The 23,917-nt window shown below is 31.8% G+C and overlaps 2 protein-coding genes across 8 annotated transcripts; one reads left to right on the plus strand and one right to left on the minus strand.

Annotated features, from left to right (window-relative positions):
- Positions 1 to 2,676: 2,676 nt before the first annotated feature.
- LOC105201896 lies at positions 2,677 to 10,491 on the minus strand. The gene is made up of 8 exons (XM_039453270.1): positions 10,077 to 10,491; positions 8,737 to 8,984; positions 8,467 to 8,584; positions 8,208 to 8,370; positions 8,043 to 8,127; positions 7,546 to 7,957; positions 4,741 to 7,276; positions 2,677 to 3,373 (listed from the first exon to the last, which is right to left on the minus strand). The coding sequence occupies exons 1-8, from the start codon at positions 10,248 to 10,250 to the stop codon at positions 3,246 to 3,248; spliced, it is 3,864 nt and encodes a 1,287-aa protein (XP_039309204.1). The 5' UTR covers positions 10,251 to 10,491; the 3' UTR covers positions 2,677 to 3,245.
- Positions 10,492 to 11,199: 708 nt separating this feature from the next.
- On the plus strand, positions 11,200 to 22,883 carry LOC105201913 (WW domain-containing adapter protein with coiled-coil homolog). Of its 7 annotated transcripts, XM_026133259.2 has the most exons (12): positions 11,200 to 11,452; positions 11,835 to 11,868; positions 13,953 to 14,193; positions 14,484 to 14,569; positions 15,118 to 15,198; positions 15,549 to 15,747; positions 16,184 to 16,543; positions 17,410 to 17,636; positions 18,241 to 18,382; positions 18,955 to 19,181; positions 19,258 to 19,385; positions 19,476 to 20,509. In XM_026133259.2, exons 1-12 carry the CDS (start codon positions 11,412 to 11,414, stop codon positions 19,552 to 19,554), a joined length of 1,845 nt encoding a protein of 614 aa, XP_025989044.1. In that variant the 5' UTR covers positions 11,200 to 11,411; the 3' UTR covers positions 19,555 to 20,509. The 7 variants fall into 7 exon arrangements, with proteins under 7 accessions (XP_025989044.1, XP_025989041.1, XP_025989043.1 ...); XM_026133256.2 differs by lacking the exon at positions 11,200 to 11,452 and having other exon boundaries at positions 11,592 to 11,868; XM_026133258.2 differs by lacking the exon at positions 11,200 to 11,452 and having other exon boundaries at positions 11,592 to 11,868; positions 18,244 to 18,382.
- Positions 22,884 to 23,917: the final 1,034 nt, after the last annotated feature.

Below are 23,917 nucleotides of genomic sequence, written 5' to 3' on the forward strand. Positions count from 1 at the left end.
GTTGTAAATAAATAACATTTTACTATAAAGTTTGCAGAAGAGGATTAGAATTACGTTTTAAACCGCTGACATGTACATTCAACAAAAAATCATGTACAATATAATGCAATAAAGGAAACAGTTTTAAAGCTTCCATTGCACTATTCCCAGAAAATAAATCTTCATCAAGTGGTATATCGTTGATTTTATGACGAAGCAATGTTATTGCTTGTGTAAGAATTGATATTTATTTGTTATTTATGTGTAACTATTATTTGGTAATATACTGAAATGTACCATATTGAAATATATATTCGTATGCAGTTTTTTAAATATACGTTTATCAGGGCACTGTATTCATTTAGAATAAAACTAGAAAAAACATCCCCTTCCTTTCGGATAAACTTTATTCTAGAGAATATATCTTATTTATTTATTATCTACTGGCTGTAAACTTTGAATTATGCAATCTCTCAAATTATATGTGTGTGTGTGTGTGTGTGTGTGTATATATATATATATATATATATATATTTATGTATGTATATATATGTATGTATACACACACACACACACACACACACACACATACATATATATATAGATTTTAGAATATAGTGTGATCCATTCAGTGAAGTTTTCTATAATAAATATAAAATTTTCGAGGATATACAACAGAATAGTTATAAAGTTCCACGTATACTGTATGTAGAGTATACGGAACATGTGCTCAAATTTGTGGTCATTTTGTGTATGCTCTTATAGTACGTAACTTTGGAGATATAAAATATTTTCTTCTGCAACTTATATACATGCAATTTAAAATAGCTATCGCGTCTATTTTGCAAACATTTACACATACAGTTACGTTTTGTCTAGTTTCTATCTCACTAAAAGTACAAAGTCTTAAGAGAATACTTATACGCAATGCATTTTAATCATTCAGGAATTTTAATATGAGGAATAAATTATTTTCACAGCAGTAAATATGGCAAGCATCGAGACCCTGTTTTTACTTTGTAAAATTTACATTAAAAAAATAAAATATATGAAAAAATAGGAATGTGTAACTTTTCTTAAAAACTCTTTGCTAAGCATCTTGCATTATGATATCAGATGTGAGGCGATGTATATTCGTACAAATTTTGTATGATTCACGATAATAAATAAATTTTTATCTATCAAAATGTTTTAACGAGATGAAGTAAATTTTGAAAGGTTTGTTGAATTCAAAACTGTTTATATTACATTTTCTAAACTTGTTTTATCGTATCTATGAGAAACCATGTTTGCTTGAACAATTGTTCTGATATCATAATCTATGACAGCATCGTCAAACTTTAAAACACTTGGTTCAATACTAATAGCAATAAGTACTTAGTACGTTCTCTATCAAGAGAATTTTTATCTACGTGTACGAAATATAAGGTACTATGAAGTCAGTTTCTACATCAATAATAAGAAATATACAACAGATTAAACATTTCAATACTAAATATCGTAGGATTCTTTGTTTAAAAATTTATCAACCCAATCGACTAGAATAAATTACAATAAATTCTTAATTTTATCTAATAATTATGCACAAAATATTTATAAAAGTTATTTCTAAATATATCCAAGATTAATTAAAATAATTTTATAATAATTAAACAGCAAAAAGACTTCATACAAGTTATGATTTGGTTCTGATTTTTATATATATACGTCAGAGAAAAGTGCAATAAAAATAAATTACATAAGAGATTAAATGTCTTTTTATTGCCCAATAGCAATAAACGCGCACAATAAAATATTTAGCGAGTTTTCAGTTTCATGTACTGTCATATTATTTCGCTAATGTTTAAATTAAGCTAAAAAACAGGAGAGACGATATACACCAGTTATACATAATATATGAAAGTTATTTCTAGTTTGTGTGTGTGTGTGTGTGTGTGTGTGTGTGTGTGTGTGTGTGTGTGTGTGTGTGTGCGCGCGCGCGCGCGCGCGCGTGTGTATATAGCTTTATCAAACTAAATTTTCTGGACTATGTTCAGTATTGGTATATTCAGAGAGTACTAGTTCTAATAATTAATATAACTATCATCAATCATTTTCGCCTAAAATTCAAGGTAAAATATCTTGTATTTTCTTCAAATATAATAATCCGTGTAATAAAATTCTTTGCTAGTCATTCCTATTAAATCTACTTCTGTAATAACTTCGGAAATATACCTCAGAAATTTAACTTTTACCAGGATAGATGAGATTTACTACTAATTAGTTTTTCCTCTCTCTTCTCAACACGTACTTTTCATTAGTCATATATTTACTTAATATTTAAATGCAACTATAAAGTAATATACATGCGTAATGTGTATATATACATAAAATACATATTTAAAAAAAAAATCTATCAGAATTGCTTCTTGATTATATGATACGATAATCTATAATCATAATGAAGCATAACTTAAAAAATTCTGTTTCTATACAGACTTCTCTCTAATCTTATAGATTATATCTGAATAACTGTTATGAGTTACGTCGCATTGTATGTTAACAACTTGGAAGCTTTTAAGATGATAATGATTTTCGTATGTCCAATTTTTCAATCATCAAATTACGAGACTTAGCGCATTATGCAAGTAGTTAAAAATTGATGACTTCTTCAGGATCATAAACGACAATCACGCTGTAATAAACAAATGCAAATGGTAAACATAAATTTTTTTATTATATTTAGGCTTTTGTAATCCAATTCTACTACATTTAATAATTTATAATCAAATGTTCTAATTCAACAAGATCTAAAGAAAATGACATTGTAAGAAGAGCTGTTTCGGCAAGCTCTTTATGTATCCTTTTTATTGATATTTTAATAAAGTATGTTAAATTTGTTAAATACTTTTTTATCATCATATACGAGAATAATTTGAATTTGGAATATTCTAGGAAAATCGGATCGCAAAAGGCTATAATATATTCAACATCTCATTTGAAAACTCGTTATCTCTAATAAAAAAAATTATCTAGAAAAATGTGTTATTTACAATTTTGAAATTTTAATTTTAAAATTGAAATAATATTGTAATTTTTTCTTTATAGACGTAAATGATACTTGAGATTTCAATCTTTTCATACGGATTCATTGTATGTTATACGCGTAAATAACTTATAATTGTTTCCAATCGTCTTTTTCATAGATTTCTCGTACTTTCTTTTATGTTAAATATATGTATTACATTTTTAAACATTTTCTTATAAATTTAAACTAATTTTCGTAATTACAGCAGAAATTGATAATTGCGTTTTTTCGTTTCGTCTTTTTTCTTAAGATACTTGATTATAACGGAGATAGCCCGAGTTTTGAAATGAGAAGTTTTGCACAACAGATATATGTTATACTCACCCACTGCATTATTTTTTCATGTTCTTCTGTATATATAAGCTCTGAAAATAAAATAAAAAATCAATAAGAGTAAGTATATAATCATACAGCACGTTAATTAGTAATTATCAAGCCAATAAAGCGTTTTATGTTCTTACATAATTTTTAATTATCTTCAAACAGATGATTTAGATATTATATCAATGATTTCAAAAATAATGTTAATATTATATACAAATATCATATTTTAAATATCAAAGTTATATGCATGTACACATTAAATATTGATTTTTATACAAAGTATAAGTAATAAATTTTGAATTTTTTTATATATAAATAAAATTTAATTTGTCCAACGGCAAATATTGAAGATTAATTTTAATATTAAATTAAAGAAAAAGAATAATCTTCATGGATGTGTAATATCTTGATGTTCTGTCATATATCGATTATAAATAAAATAAATAATATATAATCTCAATTAATATAATAATATACAGATTTAAATATTAAGTTACCTTTTAGTTGTAGAAAGTAAAATCTCTTTCTCAAACACATACTGATCCAGAATAGGCAATTTTGTTAGCGTTAAGAAGCAAAAACTATGCGATTTATTTTTCTTTTCAGATCTTTTTTCAGTAGGTGGTAATTTGATACATTTGTCAGTCTACTTCTTAATGATATTTGTTACCTTATGGTCTATGATCTCAGTTATAATCATGATTTAGTCTTAAATTGCTATTAGGATTCATTTAAAATAAAATTATATCTTATATAGATGTTCAAGCAGAATATTCCTTTGAGGATATTAAGCGATTTGTTGGCGGCAGATGGATATATACCCAGAAGTATGTAAAATGCTTCAGAAACTTGATGTAGTCTCTCATCTTTTGAGACTGCAGATTTTCCAACATGGATTTTTTCCTAAATATCAGAACACTTTGTTATTGTATTTTCCTTCTTCGTAAGAAGTTTCTTGTATATCTTCCTTCATGGTGTTTTCAATAATTTATTACTTGCTTTAGACTTAGTGGTATTCACAAATATGATCCATATTTCGAATTAAGATCTCATTTGAAACCTAACTGAATGACCACCGGAATTATCCAAGGATGAAAATAGATATTTTATGCAACATGATGTTGAGGCAGAATTTTTTCTTTGCTTGAGGTAATAGGTAATTTGCTATCAAATTTGGTGAAATATTCTCGGATATATAAAATTTATTTAAAGATTGGTTTAGTGTATCCTCCAGGATATGAAAGCCTTCAACATCTTCTTTCTTGCAAACATAAAAACATTTAATTAAGGCATCGTCATTTAACTTATCAGGAAGAATATCGAAATTCCATGGCTCCTTGAAACCTAGAAGAGCGATATTTGAATTAGTTAACAAAGATATTTGGCATTGTGGTGAAACTTATTATGATTTACTGACATAGATTTATCAGACTTTGCTGGCAATCTCGGAAGGGTGTCATCAGTATATAAATGAGAAGGTACTACATCTACGCTACTATCAATAGTATCATTTTGATTATTGCACAGGACGTTTTTCTTGTTTAAAGATGTATCTGTATACACATTCTCTAATTCGAACAGAGATTGCTTCAGAGGTAGGAAATTAGTGGTGTCATTCGATAATATAGCTTCCAAACTTTCAGTTTGAAAATTATGTGAGAAACTGATATTTTCAAAATCGTTTATACCATCAGTTTTCAATATTTCACTAGCCTCTTTGGAATCTATTTCGAAAGAGTCAATATCAAATGTACAAAGTTCAGAGGAATGTAACGGTTTGTTCGACATCGAAGTGTCGCAATCGCTTCTTCCTTGTTCCTTCATTGTATCATCTTCAAAACATTTGAATTCATAATCATATTTTTTTCTATTATCAAAATTTACTTGCTGACTGTCCAATGGTGTTTTTACAATTTGATCTCCGGTAAACGTAGTTGAGACAGTACATGTGTCATTAGAATTATTTAGGCATTGCATTATCTTTTCAGCGCTCGTAATGTGTTCACCAGTATTTGTAACATAAATGCATTTATCGCGATCGTTTAACATATAGATTATACTTGTATCATAAGGTGTCTTGACTTCATTTTCATCATCGTTAAATATATTGTGTAAAGAATCTTGTGTTTTTACTGTAGTAATATCATTGTCAGTATACATGAGTGATTTTTTCGTTAAATTATCATAATTAATTTGGGGTTGTTTTTCAGAAGATTGCCAGAAGAAATCCTCCAGAACAGTTTCACTTTGAATATTATTTAAGAAATTTATGGACTCAAGTCCTACGTAATCAGTCTTCGTTATCTCGTCAGCTTCTTCTTTTGGGAAACTTTTCAAATCGTAATCTACCTCTGTATTTGAACCAATATTGAAAGAATTATTAATGTCACTAATACAGGATTCTGAAGAATGTAATTGATCGTTTAATATAGAAGAATCGCAATCGCTTTGTTGTTCCTTCATCATAGTTTCAGAGTATTTCGCAACACTGTCATAATCATTCATTTTCACATTATCAAAATTGACATGTTGATTATGCAATGGTGGCTCCGCAATTTGATCTTCAGTAAATGTAGTTGAAACAGTACATGTGTCGTTGGATTTATCTAAACATTGTACTCTCTTTTCAGCGTGTAGCATAACACGTTCATCGATATGATTTACAACATAAACACATTTATTACAATCTCTTAAAGTGTAAATTATATTTGTGTCGCAAGCCAATTTGATATCATTTTCATTATCGTTAAATGTATTATGCAAAGTTTCTTGTGCCTTTGCTGAAGTAATGTCGTTGTTAGTAAATCTAAACGGTTTACAATCAATTTTTGTATAACAATTTGGACATTCATTAACTTGATGACATACCTCCTGCTTTATAATTTCCGTAATTTGTGAGCTATGATCATTTATAGATTTCAATTCTTTTATTATAAGGTGTTTAATATCAACAGGCATCGTATTACAATTACACTTGTGTGATTTTTGCATCGCACTACAATCCGTGCTTGTCAGTAGTTCTTGCTTGAAAGAATGTTGATCTGCAATATTGTTTTGGCACGTCTTGAATAAAGGTATTGTCTCCATGGCACTTTCTTCCTGAGATGTCAATGCTTCTTTATTTTGTGTTATCGAGTTGTCATAAAAACTAGTTGCATTTCCTATTGTCACATATGATGATACACAATTCTCTAATTTACTTTCTTTCAGTACATTTGAAGTAACTTTAAACTCTTTAGTATTTTGATCGACAAACATTGGTGATTTCAAGTAATGTAAATTGTAATCATGTTGTTTTTCATCCTCTTTCGCAAATTCTAGACATGTATTACTCATTTGATTCTTTATTATATTTGAATGCTCATTCTTTTTAAGGTTAATATGACAGACATCATTTAAGGATAATCTAGTGCTAATTAAAGTACAATTCTCCGTATCACTAATTTTGATGTCATCGACAGGTTTACATTCCGAATGAATTTTTATTTTTAAGCTCTTATTCTTTTTGTTAGAACATTCTTTATCAGTGGTATTTGTAGACTTGACAGAATATTTTAAAGGATTAATACGCTTATTACTTTTCATAATATTTTTTTCATAATATCTGAGAAACGAACATTCCGAATTTCGTTTAGTCTTTTTTCTTTTTTCTTTGTAAGGAATATTTCTGTCATCATCTCCAGTTAAATCAATTGTTATTACTTTTGGCTTTTTTCTTATTTTTTTCAATGATTTAAGGCGTTTTGATCCCCTTTTTTGTAAACAAGTTTGATCTAAAAACACGTTTTCATTATTTGATAACGCATTATTGTTTCGCAGGCCATCTAAGCATTTATTTATTTTCTGTTGAGATGTATCTCCATTAGAGTTGCTCCGACTTTCGTCTAACAAATTCATCTGATGCTTCTGAAAAAGCAATATTCTAAATGTCAAAAATTGCATTTTGTATTTTTTAATAAATGCAAAGACCTTTACACACAATTTGTGTAAGATAAAACACTAGGTTTGTTCTTCTTTCATTTTTTTTCATCCTGGGACTGAGCTTTTTGTACTTCTTTCTCTTTTCACATTAGAAAAAAAAGAAAAGATAAACCGTGCGAGAAGTTCAATTCTAGGATGTGAAAAAAGAACAAACCTACTATTAACAAAAAAATTAACAAATCGAAGTACATTACCTGTATCTTTGAACAGCTCTGATCAACATTAATTGTTTTAGCACATTGTAAATCTGTACAGTTATCCATTTTGTCTTCAAACAGCAGGAATTGTTTATGAACTTGCTTTTCATCAAATAAATTTGATTGTATTAACCATTGTGTTTCAGGATCCGTAATTATTTGATCCATAGGTGGTCTAGGCACAAATTTCAATAATTCATCTTGTAATTTCGGCATACGCGGTCCTAGTAGCTTTATAGCTAATTTGTCAGGGCTAATCCCTTTTTTTCTTTCAAAAGACATTGAATTTCTGGGAATCGAACTCTTTGTTGTCTCTTGCATTTTTCTCCACATTCTAAAGACGAGCACACATCTGATATAAGCTACATCGGTGATAAATGTCCTTGTTTTGAGATTAGTAATGATCTTCCTATATAAATATAATATTCTGTATTATCTTAATATTATCTATGAGGTATCTATAAGTCTTTGTTGTAAGCTAAACAAATACATACGTAAATATATGATTGCAGATATTTGTATAGTTTGTCATATGTTCAATTCTAAGTAATATCCTAAAAATATGCTCTTCCGAATTATCTGTAAATAGTTTAATATTAGATACAACTATCTATGTGGCATACACTCAGCTCGTGTAAAATCAATCTTTATCAACTCACTTAAGTATATGTACAATGCTGCAAGAATCTTTGCAGCAATATCAGAATCATTAAGATTACGACTAGAAATTTTATTTTTCATGGAAGTTTTTAGCTCTATGTCTATGTACACATTTAACAAAGCTGATATTTTATTTAAATATTGACCATGATCAGCTATGTCCTGAAAGAAAGAAAAAAAAAGTAGAAAAAAAAGTAAAAGGTTAACAATTACTTTATACTCGATTCTATAGAAAAAAATAATTGTGATTAATAGTACCTGTCTTACATCAAGCCAATACAAGTGAAAGAATATCAACATTTTATTAATATGATTTTTGAAATTAATTTTATCATTACATTTGACAGTGCTCTCTGCTATGCTAGAAAGAATATTCCTGAAATATGGTAATTGCAAAATTACATATCTTTTATATATACCTTTTTCAAATCCAATCGCCACTTGTATACACATATGTGAAATTTGTATTTGTAAAAGATTTAATAATTGAATTAGATCTTGAAAACTGATGTGAATGATAAATCTTACTGGGTGTAGAATGAAAGTAATTGTTCGAGGTGTTGATAATTTCTACTTCCTGTTGACGAACATATATCTGCACTGAATTTCAATAACCATGGAAAAACATCTTCGAGCTTGTCGTTCTCTTCCAATTTAATATCTTCCTGATGTTGACTTTTTGAACATGCCTTTATATTTTTGCTACTTTCACATCTAGAATTTGTATCCATAACGATATTTTCCTCTGTAGCTTTGTGACTTATGGCATAAATTCTCTGAAATAATAAATACTTGTGGCATAATAATTGCAAAAATTGACATAACTATTAATATTTTAAATCAGCATTTTAATAATAATGAAATTTATAATGTTCTGTTTAATGGTCATATTAAATTTAAAAAGTTCTCTTAATTCTTTTGGTATTCTACATAGGGTTGTGCTATAATTTTTAATATTACCTCTATATAGATTATTTATATATTGTTTACATTATGTTTATGAATCTTTTTCATGTAGGCAATACAAGCAATGTAAATTATTATTATAAATTGGTAACAAAAAAAGTAATCAAATTGTAAAATTATCAATACATCTGACTTTAATATTGATAAAATCCATTGTTGTGATCTCTTGAACTTTAAGGAATTCAGCATCATTTAGCATAGACCATTCATACATCACATAAGTATTAACTAATGTGATAATATCTGAACCTTCTTATTATTGATTGTTGTTTACTTGGATGACACATAGCTCATAGTTTATCTAATTTACATTGTGTGAATATATTAAAAATTATTTATATTTTATGTATCAAAATGCTCAATCCTGATTTTAAATTATCATTATATGTTATGTATTTAAAAAATTAATTTTCTATGTATTTTGTAATTATAATTGTACAGAAATAAGCTTATAAACAAAGATAGTTTCTATATATATATATATATATATATATATATATATATATATATATATATATCATAAAAAAAGTAAAATCAAACATTTGGAACTGCAAAAGGATAGTTAATGTTTCAAGAATTTGTACTATTTATAGTAATTAATGGAAGAGCTAAACCGAAACTGGAATAGCAAACGATAGAAATAAATCTGAAGGTGTCGCAGAAGACTATCAACAATTCTCCGGTCTCAGATGTGACAGGTACGTGTACAGAGCATTAATATTTTGCTACGTTACGCGACATGCCGATACGTAAGAAAACCATGCAGTGGTTCGTTCCTTCGCGGCAAGAAACAAGGGGAAACGAGTCTCGGAGTCCTCCGAAGGGAGGAGAGCGAGCGAGCGAGCGAGAGAGAGAGAGAGAGAGAGAGAGAGATTGGGGAAAGAGAGAGACCTCCGTCTTACAGTGTTTATCGCGGATTTGCGACGTGACGACGAGGTGCCACCGCCGCCACCACTGCCGCTGCCGCCGCCACCGCCGTAGTGTCCTCTTCGCGTGTCGCGACCTGTCAAAGCGATGACCTCTCTTCTCGGTTGAGCGGGTTCTCTTCGCAGCGGAGTGCCTCTTCCGAGTCGCATCCGTATCGCAGTGGAGCGCACTCGCGCTTACTAACGGTTGTTGAAGTATTCCAAGTCCGTGTTCTTCCGAGAGTGCAGTTAAATCGCTCTTCCGCGAGGCTGCGGCATCTTCATGATTTGCGATCGCTAAACGCGCAGGACAGGACGCGCTCGCTCGTGCTCGCTCTCGTTAATCGCTGTCGACGACGATGACACACGCTTCGTTCGCTACGTTCTCGTTGCGTCGTTCGGTCGCTTGCGTCGTCGCGCAAGACTCGCGACGCGCCGCGCCGTCTATCGGTCAATCCTCGCGCACGCGGTTGCCAGACGCGTGCACAAGGTGCACGACGCCTAGCGTCGCGCACGCCTGCTGCGACGCCGTGCCGCGCCGTGAACCGTGCGTCCGGATTGCGCGCGCACACGCCTCGCGCGGAACCGTTTGTCGTGCGCGTCACGTCAGGTGCGTGCCGATAAGTGCCGATTTTCGCGACATGTCGCGCGCGTGTATGTATACGTGATTGACGACGGTAGAACGTAACTGTGCCGGAGATACGTGTGCGGAAATATATTACAGAGGACACTTTGAAAGATTTAATTTTTTCCGAAACAAATTTTCCTCGGAACGATGTCTTCGGGAAATCGACGAATCGACACGATTAAACACCTTCGATTCGTACTCGCGTTGACAATCGCAAATCTCGAAAACGCGTTCCCTACAAAGTATGGATTATTCCCAGAAGTTGACAATTGACGCAAATCGTCATATATACGCTACGTTATTTACGGTATCCCTAGCTCGTGTAGCTCGTGTAGCTCGTGTGACGAATTGGCCAGAACGATCGTCGGTTCTGTGCCACCGCGACACGTACGTACATACATACGTATGTAAACATTTATGGAAGTGAACGGTATCCGCTCCGTCGCACTCCGTCGCCGCGCACCTCCGTGCCGCACGTCGTCGTCCCTGGACGTGAACGGAGCAGCCCCACCAGAGGGGCGCGCGCACGCCGTCGCCCGAGCGTTTCGTCTAAGTCGCCCGGCAGCGGCCGAGCACGTATGTGACATGGCGTCCGGGTAGAAAGAAAGTTAACTGCTAAATAAGCGTTAATGTTGTTTTTATGACATTGACCGACCGAAAAGGGAACATCCGAGGCCGCGAATTTCCCACAGACACTGGCATTGATGGTAATGCATGCGAGGAAACCTCAAAGGATCAGCGATGGGTAGGGCTCTACCGTCAAATACCCGATACTGACACACGGCCAATCTCTGTCTCTCTTTATCCTTCTCTCCCTCGCTGCCCGTTTCTCTTTCTCTCTGTCTCTTGCTCGCTCTTTCTCTCTCTCTCTCTCTCTCTCTTCGCATCAGTTCGCCTCACCTCTCATCACCCCGACATCCGTCCATTCGTCCGTACGACCCGCTCGACCGTACACACGCATCGCAGCACTCACTGCCACGGCCCGCCGCACTACGTCCCGCGGCACAACCAGTTTCCACGATGGGGATCCGCTCGGGCGCCGTTCCCCGTGGAAACAACCGCGACGACAGCGGCGGACACCGCGCCACGACCTCTCTCACTCACGGCCCGCTGTCTTATGATTCCAGGTACTTCGAAAAGCATCAGGCCCATCCCTATCAGGTAAATATTCGAGACGATTGGTGGAGGTAGGATAAGGGCGGGGGAGGGGGGGGTGTACGTGTGAGATAGATTCTCTCACGTCGGCTGGCTCGCTCATCGGCAGCCTCACGTCGTCTGGCTCGCTCATCAGCGTCGCCGTTGCCGTCCTGCCACTGCTGCTGCTGACGCCGTCGCCGCCGTCGCCGTCACCGCCACCACCGCCGTCGCCGTCATCGTCTTCTTCGTCGAGCAGCACGCATTATTTTCGCCCGCGCGGTTCCGCGTCGTTGCTCGCGCGACACGTCCGCGGGCAGGGGGAAGAAGCGGGAGATCGAGAAAGATGAGATCGCTCCGGTTTTTGCGCGGAGAACGCGGGACTCAACCGCGGTGACAGCTCTCTTCTGCTCCGAGGAGTTCCACAGTTCGTATCCGATTCCTTCGACACGAAAGGGCCCCGCTCGCTCTTTCTCAGGGGTAAGACTCGCGGTCGCGGTCGGGAATCGATAATGCATCGTTCGATGACGATCTCGTAGCCGGAGACGACACCGGGCGATTACTTTACCTTTTTTCCCCTCTCTCTTTCTCTTTTTTTTAAATTATTTTACGCGTGCACGCACGTTCCTTGTCGCGTCGAGCTCACCTTTGTCATCGTCACGTTGCTGCGAGCTTTCTTGCTCCGATTCTTCACATCGTCTTGCGCGGACAAGATAGATTCGATCATACCCCAGGTCGAGGCGTGCCACGTCGTCGTCGTCGTCGTCGTCGTCGTCGTCGTCGTCGTCAAAATCGAAGAATCATTGCGATTAGCTTAATCGTCGGTAATTTATTATATTAACCATAAAACTCGGTTTGCGTGCTCTGAAAACACGCTTTTGACGAGCCCGATATAGACTAAGAATTTGCTCTTTGACAGATGACATTTCGATCAATGATGATATTTTTTGCGTTTCTTTTGTTAGACGCATTATTACGATGCGAATAATCGAAGTATTTTACAGATAAATTTACGTTATAACCGTAATTAGTTGTAAAAATCATCTGTTCTCGTTGATTGACTGTAGTGTTTGCCCTCTCTTGAAGCTTATCATTTATACAGGGTGGTGTACTAACTATCAAATATAATATGATTTCGGTACTCAAATTGACCGAGGAGGATGACTGAAACAGTAATTAATTGCAGTATCGTCTGATTTTTATGTCTTATACGAATTAACTTCTTGCCAGTCTTGTAAACATAACCTCACTTTTCGAAAAATCAATAATTTATTCTGGCAGGTAATTCTCCAAAAATACCCGAGATCTCACTTCGGTGAGCATTTTATTTTAGCTTCTTCTCATTTTTTAATGTAACTTTCATGTAACTTTGCTTTGTATTTTGTTGAAAATATCTGTAAACTGTGATAACCCTCAAGTCATGATAGTTTTAGGTTCTTTGTGCTTGAAAAAATTTAGACATCTGTCTTTATGGTACAATATTGAGAAATATTCCTGTTACACTGTTTTCTTTTCTTTTCTCTCTAACGCGAAAAAAAGGAAAAATGAATCATGTAAAAAATTCAGCATAAGAAGAATAGACCTATAGAGTTTTTACTAAAATGAAGAATGTTTATATCAGTGACAAAAAATTGTCCTTTAGTTTAGAAATAGAATACGTATGTAGTTGATACAGAAAATTAGTTATGATAAGAGCGATTGGCGTTTTTAAGAGTCACAATTGATTTTAGTTTGATTCGATTAATTTCTAAGAGCTAGAGAAGAGCTAGAGATTTTAAACAATTATGTGATTATTTTTACCATAACATTATTCAATATTTGACATTTGACTGCTCTTTTGAATTCTCTTCAATGTCATTAGAGTCAATTGAATATTTAGCTCTCATACATACATTCTTGCAGATGACTACTAGTTCAAGACTGTTATTTTTAACAGTCTGTTATTCTCAAGTGGGTTAACGAGCTTAATAATATTTGATAACGTTTTTAATAATAATCTTATATATTGAGAATGAAAAAAGTAAGCATCTTGACGTATCTCTAACTCTTTTATACAATCTTCTGTAATCATGCATACATGTACAAATCCATTGTTAACGGTCTGATTGTAGAACGCAAAGTACAGCAGTTCTAAGGGTGGCTATTCCTCTTCGACTACGTCGTCGGACAGTCGCTACGAGGGACGTATGCGCGACTCTCCAAATGGTAACTCTTACAGTCCAGCTGGCAGCTTGGGAATGGGCATGGGGACAGACCGGGATAGCCCTCGGAATTACACATCCAAGCCTCTTTACAAGAAGGAGAGAGAAAATAGAGACTATAAACTATCCTCCTCTAGGGACAAGTATTCCGGTAAATAATTTTTGTTTCCTGTCTTCCTCAGCATTCTGCATAGAGCAAGTTTTAATATTTTAAAAATTATCCGATAAGAGAACATATTATACATACATCTGAATATTATTGAATATAATTTATCAATTATTATGTATTGCGTCTAACGTATATGTAGTAATATTTACAAAGTAATGCAATTTTTCTTTGATTTATCTAGAGTCTCATCTCTCCCTCTCCTTTCTTCAGTATAAAAACAGAATTGTCTCTTAACATTTTCAGCTGTAACATGCTTGCTTGCATATGTGTAGATTGTGCACGATCCCTAAAAGACAAGAGAAGCCGTGAGAGCAGGGATTCAGAACACAGGACCAACCACGATAGGAGTAGTGGGGAGGTGAGTATATATATTCAACATCATTGTCTAATTTGATGGTTGTTATAAATAATGACAAAAATTATGTCAATTGTAGCATTATAATCTTCAGAGAGATACAATCTTTCTTTTTTCAAAATATTTATTATATAGTGAAGCTTTACTAAATATAAGTTTATTTTTATTTATTTAACATATATAATATGAATTAAATAAATAATATTTTTTTTATAAAAGATATTAAATTAGAAAGAGGAAAGTAATTTGCAAATTTTCAATTTTGGAAAGATTTTAAATGTATATGATATAAATTGCAAGTATCATATAAAATAGATATTTATTTATTTTAGGGATGTCAGTCATAATATCTCATTTTAATTAAAAACGTTCTTCAGTGTGTAGATGGACTGTCAGATATTTGCATATGGTCACAGTCCAACAAATGTATAAATTGACTAAAATAAAAGGCATTTAATACATTATTGTGTGCCTTTTTTTAATGCTCAGATTGAATACTTTCTTGGATGCATGCGCCCATATAATAATAATGTTTGTTCGTATCTCTATAGATCTTACATCCCTTAAAATTATCATCAAATTCATCAAGAGAGTCTTCATCCCAGAGAAAACCATCACACAATTCCTGTCAGGTTAGTGTATTATAATTATATTTAGTTATATTGACATAGGCTATAAATTCAAAATTTTAAGCAAAAGATAAAATAATATTATTTAATCATACATTTGTTCAAATAACAAAATTAGCAATTTAATTAACACATTTACAATGATTTAAACATTGTATATTAATATTCTGAATGTTTCTGTACATTCCTATTGTCATAATTTTAAATAACTATATGTGCATGTAAATCAATATCTTAATAGCCTCAAGAATGTGGACGAATATAACTTCAACTTTTCGAACAAGTTTTGGAATCAATGCAAATATTCCCCATCTATTCAATCGTTTCCGGAAATTTTAGAACAGTCTGTTTAGGATAAACGTGGTGATGAGCGAGGAGGTGCAACGGAACGAACAGCCAGATTTGGTGATTGGTCAGAACACATGAGTTCATCAGGAAAGAAGTATTACTACAACTGCAAGACGGAAGTTTCTCAATGGGAAAAACCACGGGAGTGGATCAGTCGAACAGATAACCGTCAACGCCAATCTAGTGACTACTCCTCTAGGTCAAGTACGTTTAAATTTTTATGATTATTAAATTTAATATAAAATATTAGATATAGTGAATGAAAAAGGATAATAAAATAAATTTTTGTTGAAGTAATTTGACTTTTTTGATTAGCATTTTATATTTATAGTTTAGATATTTACAATTATTTACAGATATTTAGGTTACAGAAGTCTCTTTATGAAATTGATGAAATATGTTTAACTTTTCCAATCTTAAAACTTTATATATTGTACAATTTATCTTATTGTAGTAATCATTAACTAAAATTTAAAAAATCCATGCTGCTTTTTCCATTTCTAAAAAGATTAAGAAGACAATTATACATTAAATCACACATTGCGTAAATAATTAATAGCATTTTTTGATATTTTGATGAAATACTTTGCCTTGTATGAAATTTATAAGACTTTGCTAAATCTGAAATTTTTCTGGGCAGGTCATGATAAACATTCCAACTCGCGATCGAATAGCAGTAGCAGTATGCGAGATGGTAAATCGTCGCGACAGTCTGACAAACGAGAATACTGGAGTTTATGTAGTGCAAGCGGTGGCAGTAGCAGAGATGATGTTTCCGCGAGGGAGAGGGAACGGGAAAAAGAACGAGAAAGGGAACGAGAGCGAGAACGAGAACGAGAACGAGAAAGAGAATCTAGAGAATGTAGAGAAGAAGTTAGCGTAGAACGTCAAACTCAAGATATGGATATCTCTCCAGGTGATTCAACACCAACTTCGGAACCTTTGACATCATCCTGCGCTCATGATCCACTGCCACAAGGCCCTGTTCTCCTGGCCGCTGGTACGTTCTTTTGTTGATTATACACAAGATGAAGCATGTAGAGAATGTAACATTAATTAATTTTATATTAATTTTAGAAAAGTTTCAAATAGAAACTATTAATTTTAAAACGTTATTTAATAATAATAATTGTGTTATACGTGAATCATTTTATTCTTAAGAAATTGTATATAACAATAATTATTATGAACTTGACTTTTCTTTAGAAATTTGTACAGTTTAAAGCTCCTGACTCCTCAACCGAAAACTCCGCGTTGATGGCAACAAATCGCGGAAAAACTAATAAGCGTGAAACGTGACATGTTGACGATGAAATTTTATCTTGCATGTCATTTCGTTATTATGTGTTTTATTGTGAAAATGTGGCTTGTCTCCACTGGTATTTACCAAATTTGTAAAAATGAGCCACAAGCAAAGTTTCTTCGAATTTTATACATAAAAGCATATTTTTTTACTCCTTTTAACAGCTGTCTGTGTATTTTCCTATCTAAATAAACTGAATTTTTCATGCTTTTTATGACTTTACTAACTGTTAGGCGGAAAAAATTATCGAGGCCCATTTTTACAAATATTTTAAGGCAATCTCATTCTGTTTTATCCAAATTCTCTTTATTTACAAATGCTACGGATTGAACTTTTACGTGTTATTTCTGGCTTATAACGTCACGACTTCAATATGGCTGTAGCAAGGAGTCAGGGGAACCTTAAATTAATTTTGCTTTTATACAATATTAATTTGTTACATTTTTATAACTTGACTTTTCTTTTGAAATTTGTACAACTTAAGTTAATTTTCTTTTATACAATTTTGATTTTTTACATTTTGATATGCTTAATCTTTATAAAATTTTTTGTGTCTTTATTAGCATTACCTCGGTTAACATCACATCCATCGTCAACGACACCGCAAGTAACTGGCAAACTTAGTTCACCTACACAACAACAGGGAAGCAGTAATGCTCCTGGACCACCGGTGTCACTGGCAAATCTCCCAAGATTACTGTCACAAATTACAGGCAGCAAAGAACAACCTGACATCACACCACAGAAGGCATTACAAACAATTCAAACAGCAATCTTGTTATCCCGACAAGTAAGTGATATTTAAATCACTTGAATTTTGACGAGATAAATAGCATTTCATATTTTTGTGATTAACAAATTTTACAGATATACATGATGTAAAAACATTTTCTTTTAGTTTTCCTATTTTTCTTCATTTTTTCGTACATAAAATATATCTAATAATTACTAGATACCTTTTTATAATTTATCGACTTAATAATCAACATCAAATTTATTTTCTTTCAACAAAAATGTTGGAACAAACTATTATTTTTCAGAGATTTCTAATGCTTAGATATAACTAAAACAAAATTATATTTCTATGAAAATAAAATTCAATCAAAATTATGTGAAATACAAGATTTTGTCAATTTGTCAAGTTAAATATTATTTAGTTGCTTTTAATTTTTAACTGCTTTTGAATATTCCGTTAAATTATTAAAGTTTAGATATTGACACAATGGCGATTTTTTGCTACTTTTTTAATACGTGTAATCAAAAGTATATCTAGTGGTTTGCAAACGATAATATCATTAATTTTAGTTACCTCATTTTTATATAAAATTTTTATGCGAATAGTTTATTCTCAATGCGAATATTTATAGTATATAAATGATTGTCTTTTATTACAGCAGTCTGTTAGTGGGGATCGAACTAATACTGGAAGTGATGTGATGGTTCCATTAAAAGTTGATACAAGTGGCAATATTACCAGCGAGGGTCCACCTACTCCCACACATTCAGAAACTCAGGATTGTATCGACGCGCGAAAATGTAAGTCTTCCATTTGTTATGTATAAAGCTGGAAAATGCTTATTTTATAAATAAATTGTTTACTTATAATACCCTTATAACACATAAGTAATTTTCCATTACATAATCGAATTTAAATTTGAATAAATATTAGGACACATCATCATTCTTATGTATTAATAATAAATTATTATAAATTTATATTACAAGATTTATTTGGCATACTTAATTTTCACTTTATTTGTAATATTAAAATGGAGTTTAAAAAAGTTGTTTGATAAAATAAATTTAATTTTTGATTCTGATTAACTTTATCAATAAATTATAAATGCATTAAAGTTATAAAAAAATATATCTTATAATTAAAATATAGAATATCATATAGAAATACTAAAATATGGAAAACAAACTAATATAGATAACAAAATTAGCTTAATTCCTAAAACAGCATTGAAATAAGTATCTCAGATAATTGAATATCTTTCATCTTCGTTTGCATTGTTTTTGAAGATTTATTTTTATTATATTATAGATTATATGATGTTATTACATAAATATTATATAAATATTTTATAAATATTTTATTATTGTAGTAACAAGTCCTGGGGGAACGAATTCCGGAGTACAAGGTCTAAGCTCCTTGCAAAGTCTCAGTACGTTAGGCTCCCTTGGAAATTTGAGTAATACAGGAGGTTTACAAGCATTGTCAAGAGTGCAACCTCCTTTAACACCTTCCTTAACACCATCTCTCGCTAATCATTATCGGGAAGACTTGACGCAGCATGTGCGTGCTTTTCCTGCAGATATTCTTGAAAAACAGGTAAAAATCTGATATTTCTTAGATAGTAATTTCTATTACTAGATGATTTCTTAAATAATTACATTTACGTACACAGGCACAGAAACTTAGTGAGGAAGCACATACAATGGGCAGTTTGCAGTGTACGAGAGTGTCCGCAGAGCTGAAGACGGCACGATCGATAGTGAGGCTGACAGAAATCCAGGCAACGTTACAGGAACAAAGGTAAGTATCCATTGTTATTGCAATACATTTAATAAATGTCATAAAACAATTATTCTTGAATTTATCTCGTTTATTTACTTGCTATTTTAGGATATTATTCCTCCGTCAACAAATTCAAACACTGGAGGAGTTAAAATCCCAAAATTCCTTCATGTCTGACGATTCTTAGTGTAAGAATCTTTATAAAATAATTATAATTACAATCTATAATTAATTCAAGCAAAATAAAACATGATTATTAATATTCTCATTAATATTGAATAATTAAGATTGTACCTAAATTATAATATCGTAATAGAAGTGATATATAATAGCGAATGAACATGGGCTGCTCAGAGAGGACCGGCTGTTCCATTTATCAGCCAACGAGTCTTAATAACTAATTAATGAATTTATTAGTGAATCCACCTCTCTGAGAAGCACAGCAGGCCTATCCAAATTGCAAACACAACACTAAATGATTAGAAAAACGAATCAATTTTATCAGTTCAATGCAAACTACTGAATTGTATATCCGAATTGTTCACCATCGTCTTGTATTTACCTATGTTATACGTGTCAATGTTTCATATCCCAAGATTAAGCGGCATTTTAACTAGTTGAAACATTTTTGTTGTAAATCTCGGAATAAAATTCGTGCCACAAGTTTTAATACAGTTCTTTATCAGCCATAGTCTCACTTACCTAATCTCCTGAATTCTTTGTTGAGAGAGGGAGAGAATCGCTTTTAGAGAACTTGCATTAAATTAAATATATTTACATTAAATATGAGATGGGGAATTATATATTTTATATTCAAATTTATGTTCGGATCTCCAATCGTTTTATTACAGGATTTCTTGACATTTGTAGAATTGTATCATCGCTGAGCAAGTATTGATATATTATTATACATGCTCTTCTATTTACATCGTGTAATTAAAAAGTAGCATTGACGAAATCTTTAGAATAACAAATTACCATTTAATTTCTAGTGTGTAAATAGCAGAATCAGAGTGAGTATTATTTACGAACAACATAATTTTATGCATGGCAAATTTTTTGAGTTTAATAAGGACATTATTGTATTGAAACTATGGATCTAAAATAAAAATATGCATTTTTTATATTATAATTACAGATAACTCGTTTTTACTTTATTCGTAATCTCCTATACAACTATGTCAAATGAAGAAACACACAAATAAGATCTTGTTATATCCATAATCCTAGCGTTTAATAAAGTACTGTATATGAAATAGTTGATAATATCGCGGAATTGTAATCGTTATTTAAAGAACTATATTGTTAAGGAATTCTTTAATGAGGTATTTTCAACAACTTTTTTCACTGTATAACTTATTTATTGAATGATATTCTGCGAGATAATGGAAAGAGGAGCATATTAAACGATATATACTGAAAAAAATGTCCAAAAGAATTGTTTACATATCATACTGTTGAAAATCATCCTTTGAAATAGATTGTTACAACAGTTTGTAGAGCGATATATATGTATACATGTATGTATGTGCATTTATATATATATATATATATATATATATATATATATATATATATATATCATATGTATACGATTTAGGATGTCGAAAAACCTCGAATGTGATACAATAATTCACAGTAGGTATTTCTTATTTTGTATATTTCTTTGAGGAACTGTCGAGGAGCGATTCTACTACTTACAATATTAAAACAAAATGAAAGAACATATATTCGTAACATATTACACTTTATCTAGACATCAGGAATTGTGATCGAGAGAATTTATGTTCTAATGTTAGATTATTTTTTTGACCCAAAGAATTTTGATATGGATTTGCACACATCTCATGATTTTTCCTACATAATATATACTTATTAGGAAAATTACTTTAACATATTTATATGCGTGTGCACATGCTATAATAAAATTCTTTAGTTCAAATCGATGGTCACTAAATGCCCTCCTATACCTTTTTTCCCTCTAAATATAAAATAAAACTATATAACCCAAATTAATTCAACATCGTATTTTACTTGGTATTTTTTATATATCCTATATATAATGTATATAATTATATGATTATTTACGTATGATCATATAATTACACACATGCGCGAATGCACAATTATATAATCGTTATGGCTAAACAGAGGAGATTAGTATTAAGAATAGTACTCGTAATAATGTTCATGTATCTTATACGGTGTTTCTCAACACAACACAAGCTCCGAGTAGCTCTTAAATATAAATATTACAAGTGCTATCCATTAAGGCAATGTCACCTTTATTCATTATAGATAAAGAATCGAAGCAGTAAATCTTTAGAGAATTGCTACTGTTTTTTACATTTCTGCTCTGCAAAAAAATTCCTCACATGTTACATATATTTTTTACTGTTATTATTATTGCGAGTTATTGACATCGCTTATGCCTATACATTCTGCATCAAATTAAAATGCATTTAATAAATTCAATGTATCATCCTAAAGGAAGAAGTTGTGGCTTGTATAAGTTTTAAGATTTAAAAATATAATACACTTTTGATGAAATAGCGCGCACACACACACACCACACACACACATACACATGCGCGCGCGTGTGTGTATGTACGTATATACAAAAAAAAAAACATTTTCAATCCATAAGCGTATTTCGTCGACTTTGCTTGTGCGAATAAAGATGGCTTTTCTTATATCTTGCATATTACATATTTTAATAAGTATCTTTCGAATTGTTCTATGATTCAACGGTTGAGAAACACCAATGCGGTTTTTCGTATTAACTAATGTTACATCATGTCATGAGAATGTAACAGCATCCCCATAGCACCTGAAGCATACAGTGAACATTCTCCCATGTATTATTTTATTTAATTACAGTCAGTCATTGGATTTATTTCATAACAAACTCCCACATTTTCTGAACTTTATTAGATAACTGCTTAATGCATTTTCGATAGATATTCAGAAAAATTCAGTACAATTGCATAATTTCCAATGGACTAAGATTATAATAAGGCCTCAGAATATTTGACATATCATAACATCCCATAGCTCATAGAAATATTACACAAAAATTCATCATCATAAAACCTTGTTATTAATGTGCATAAAAAAGAAAATATTAATGTTATGTATATATAAAGAAATATAGATTCTAATACATTTTACATAAATCTGCAAATAAAAAATTTTATATATGATAATATGATATATACTAAAATAGTTTTTATTAAATAAAAATTTCTATCAGATATGGGACGTTACATATCTATTGTGTTGAATATTTTTAATGCAGTACTCTTCAGATGTTTATGCAAACATATTACAATGGAGAGTATGTAAAGTGCTACAAAACAATTCCAATATGCTTTATAATCGTTAATACATCTACGTTACACGTTCATTATGTATTTGTAAGGCCATATACGAAATTTAATACAAAGATATTGCCTCTGCAGACAATATTCGATATATTAATTAATTTGGAAATTTGTCTACTCATAGACAAATGGACGACACAGCCTCAACAGAGAATGTTCACAGTGTAAGACAGCAGCACAGACATATCTCAGCGCAGCCTTACTTTTACCATTAATTATATTATTCTCATTTTGCAATTCGTGTAAAACACAGAGTCTTGGCAATTGCTTATGTTCAAAAGATCCTTTGTAGGTGTTATTAGGTATGGGAGTTTGCTCTCTTAAAAACTAAAATAATTTCACCTATGTGAATTTTTAAGTTATTAACTATTTATTGGTACACGCTCGATTAACTTTACACATACTGCATCACAGAGTTTTCTTGAAATCACCCATACACTGGCATTATGTATTTAATCAACATGGTTTACATCTTAAATGAGAAATGTACCTACAAAGGATATTTTGAGACAGTGTTAAAAATATAAGTCTATATAGAAACTATAAGAATTTTTGTCTCTTAACAATGTACAGAACTTAATGTTTACATGTAAATATTACATAACAACGGATAAACAATGTTTAACAGAATGTTTTGTACCTAAGTGTCTAATATGGCATAAGATAGGTCATGTGCCGAGTTATTCTTGGCTACTGTCAAGTCTAAGCCAACATTATACACAACTAGCCTGTTCTTAAATAAGATGTGCATGATTTCAATGATTTATCAATCATTACTACACGCCATCTAACTACTTTCCACTTTAGGGACTTCTAAAAAGAATGATTTATGTCTATTAAATAATTTCAAAATTGTTTAAATGTCATTTTAAGAATTGCACCTGCGAAAATTATGCCAAAATGTATTAGCGTAAAAGATTTATCTCTTTTTTTTTTAAAGTAAACATTTTTATTTATATAATAACCGGGACGTTAGATTTTGGAAATTTAAGTTTTAATTGAGATCTTATTTTAACAATATCTAAAATGAATAGACATCTCATTGTTTAAATTTAATTAAATCGAATTTTTACATCCCACTATATAAGCATATAATAATAAATAAAAATTAGTACATAATTCGAAAAATCTAGAAACTGGTCAGAGATTTATATGTATATCCGAAGT

This window comes from Solenopsis invicta, chromosome 9 (genome assembly GCF_016802725.1).
Source record: "Solenopsis invicta isolate M01_SB chromosome 9, UNIL_Sinv_3.0, whole genome shotgun sequence".
NCBI lineage: Eukaryota > Metazoa > Arthropoda > Insecta > Hymenoptera > Formicidae > Solenopsis > Solenopsis invicta.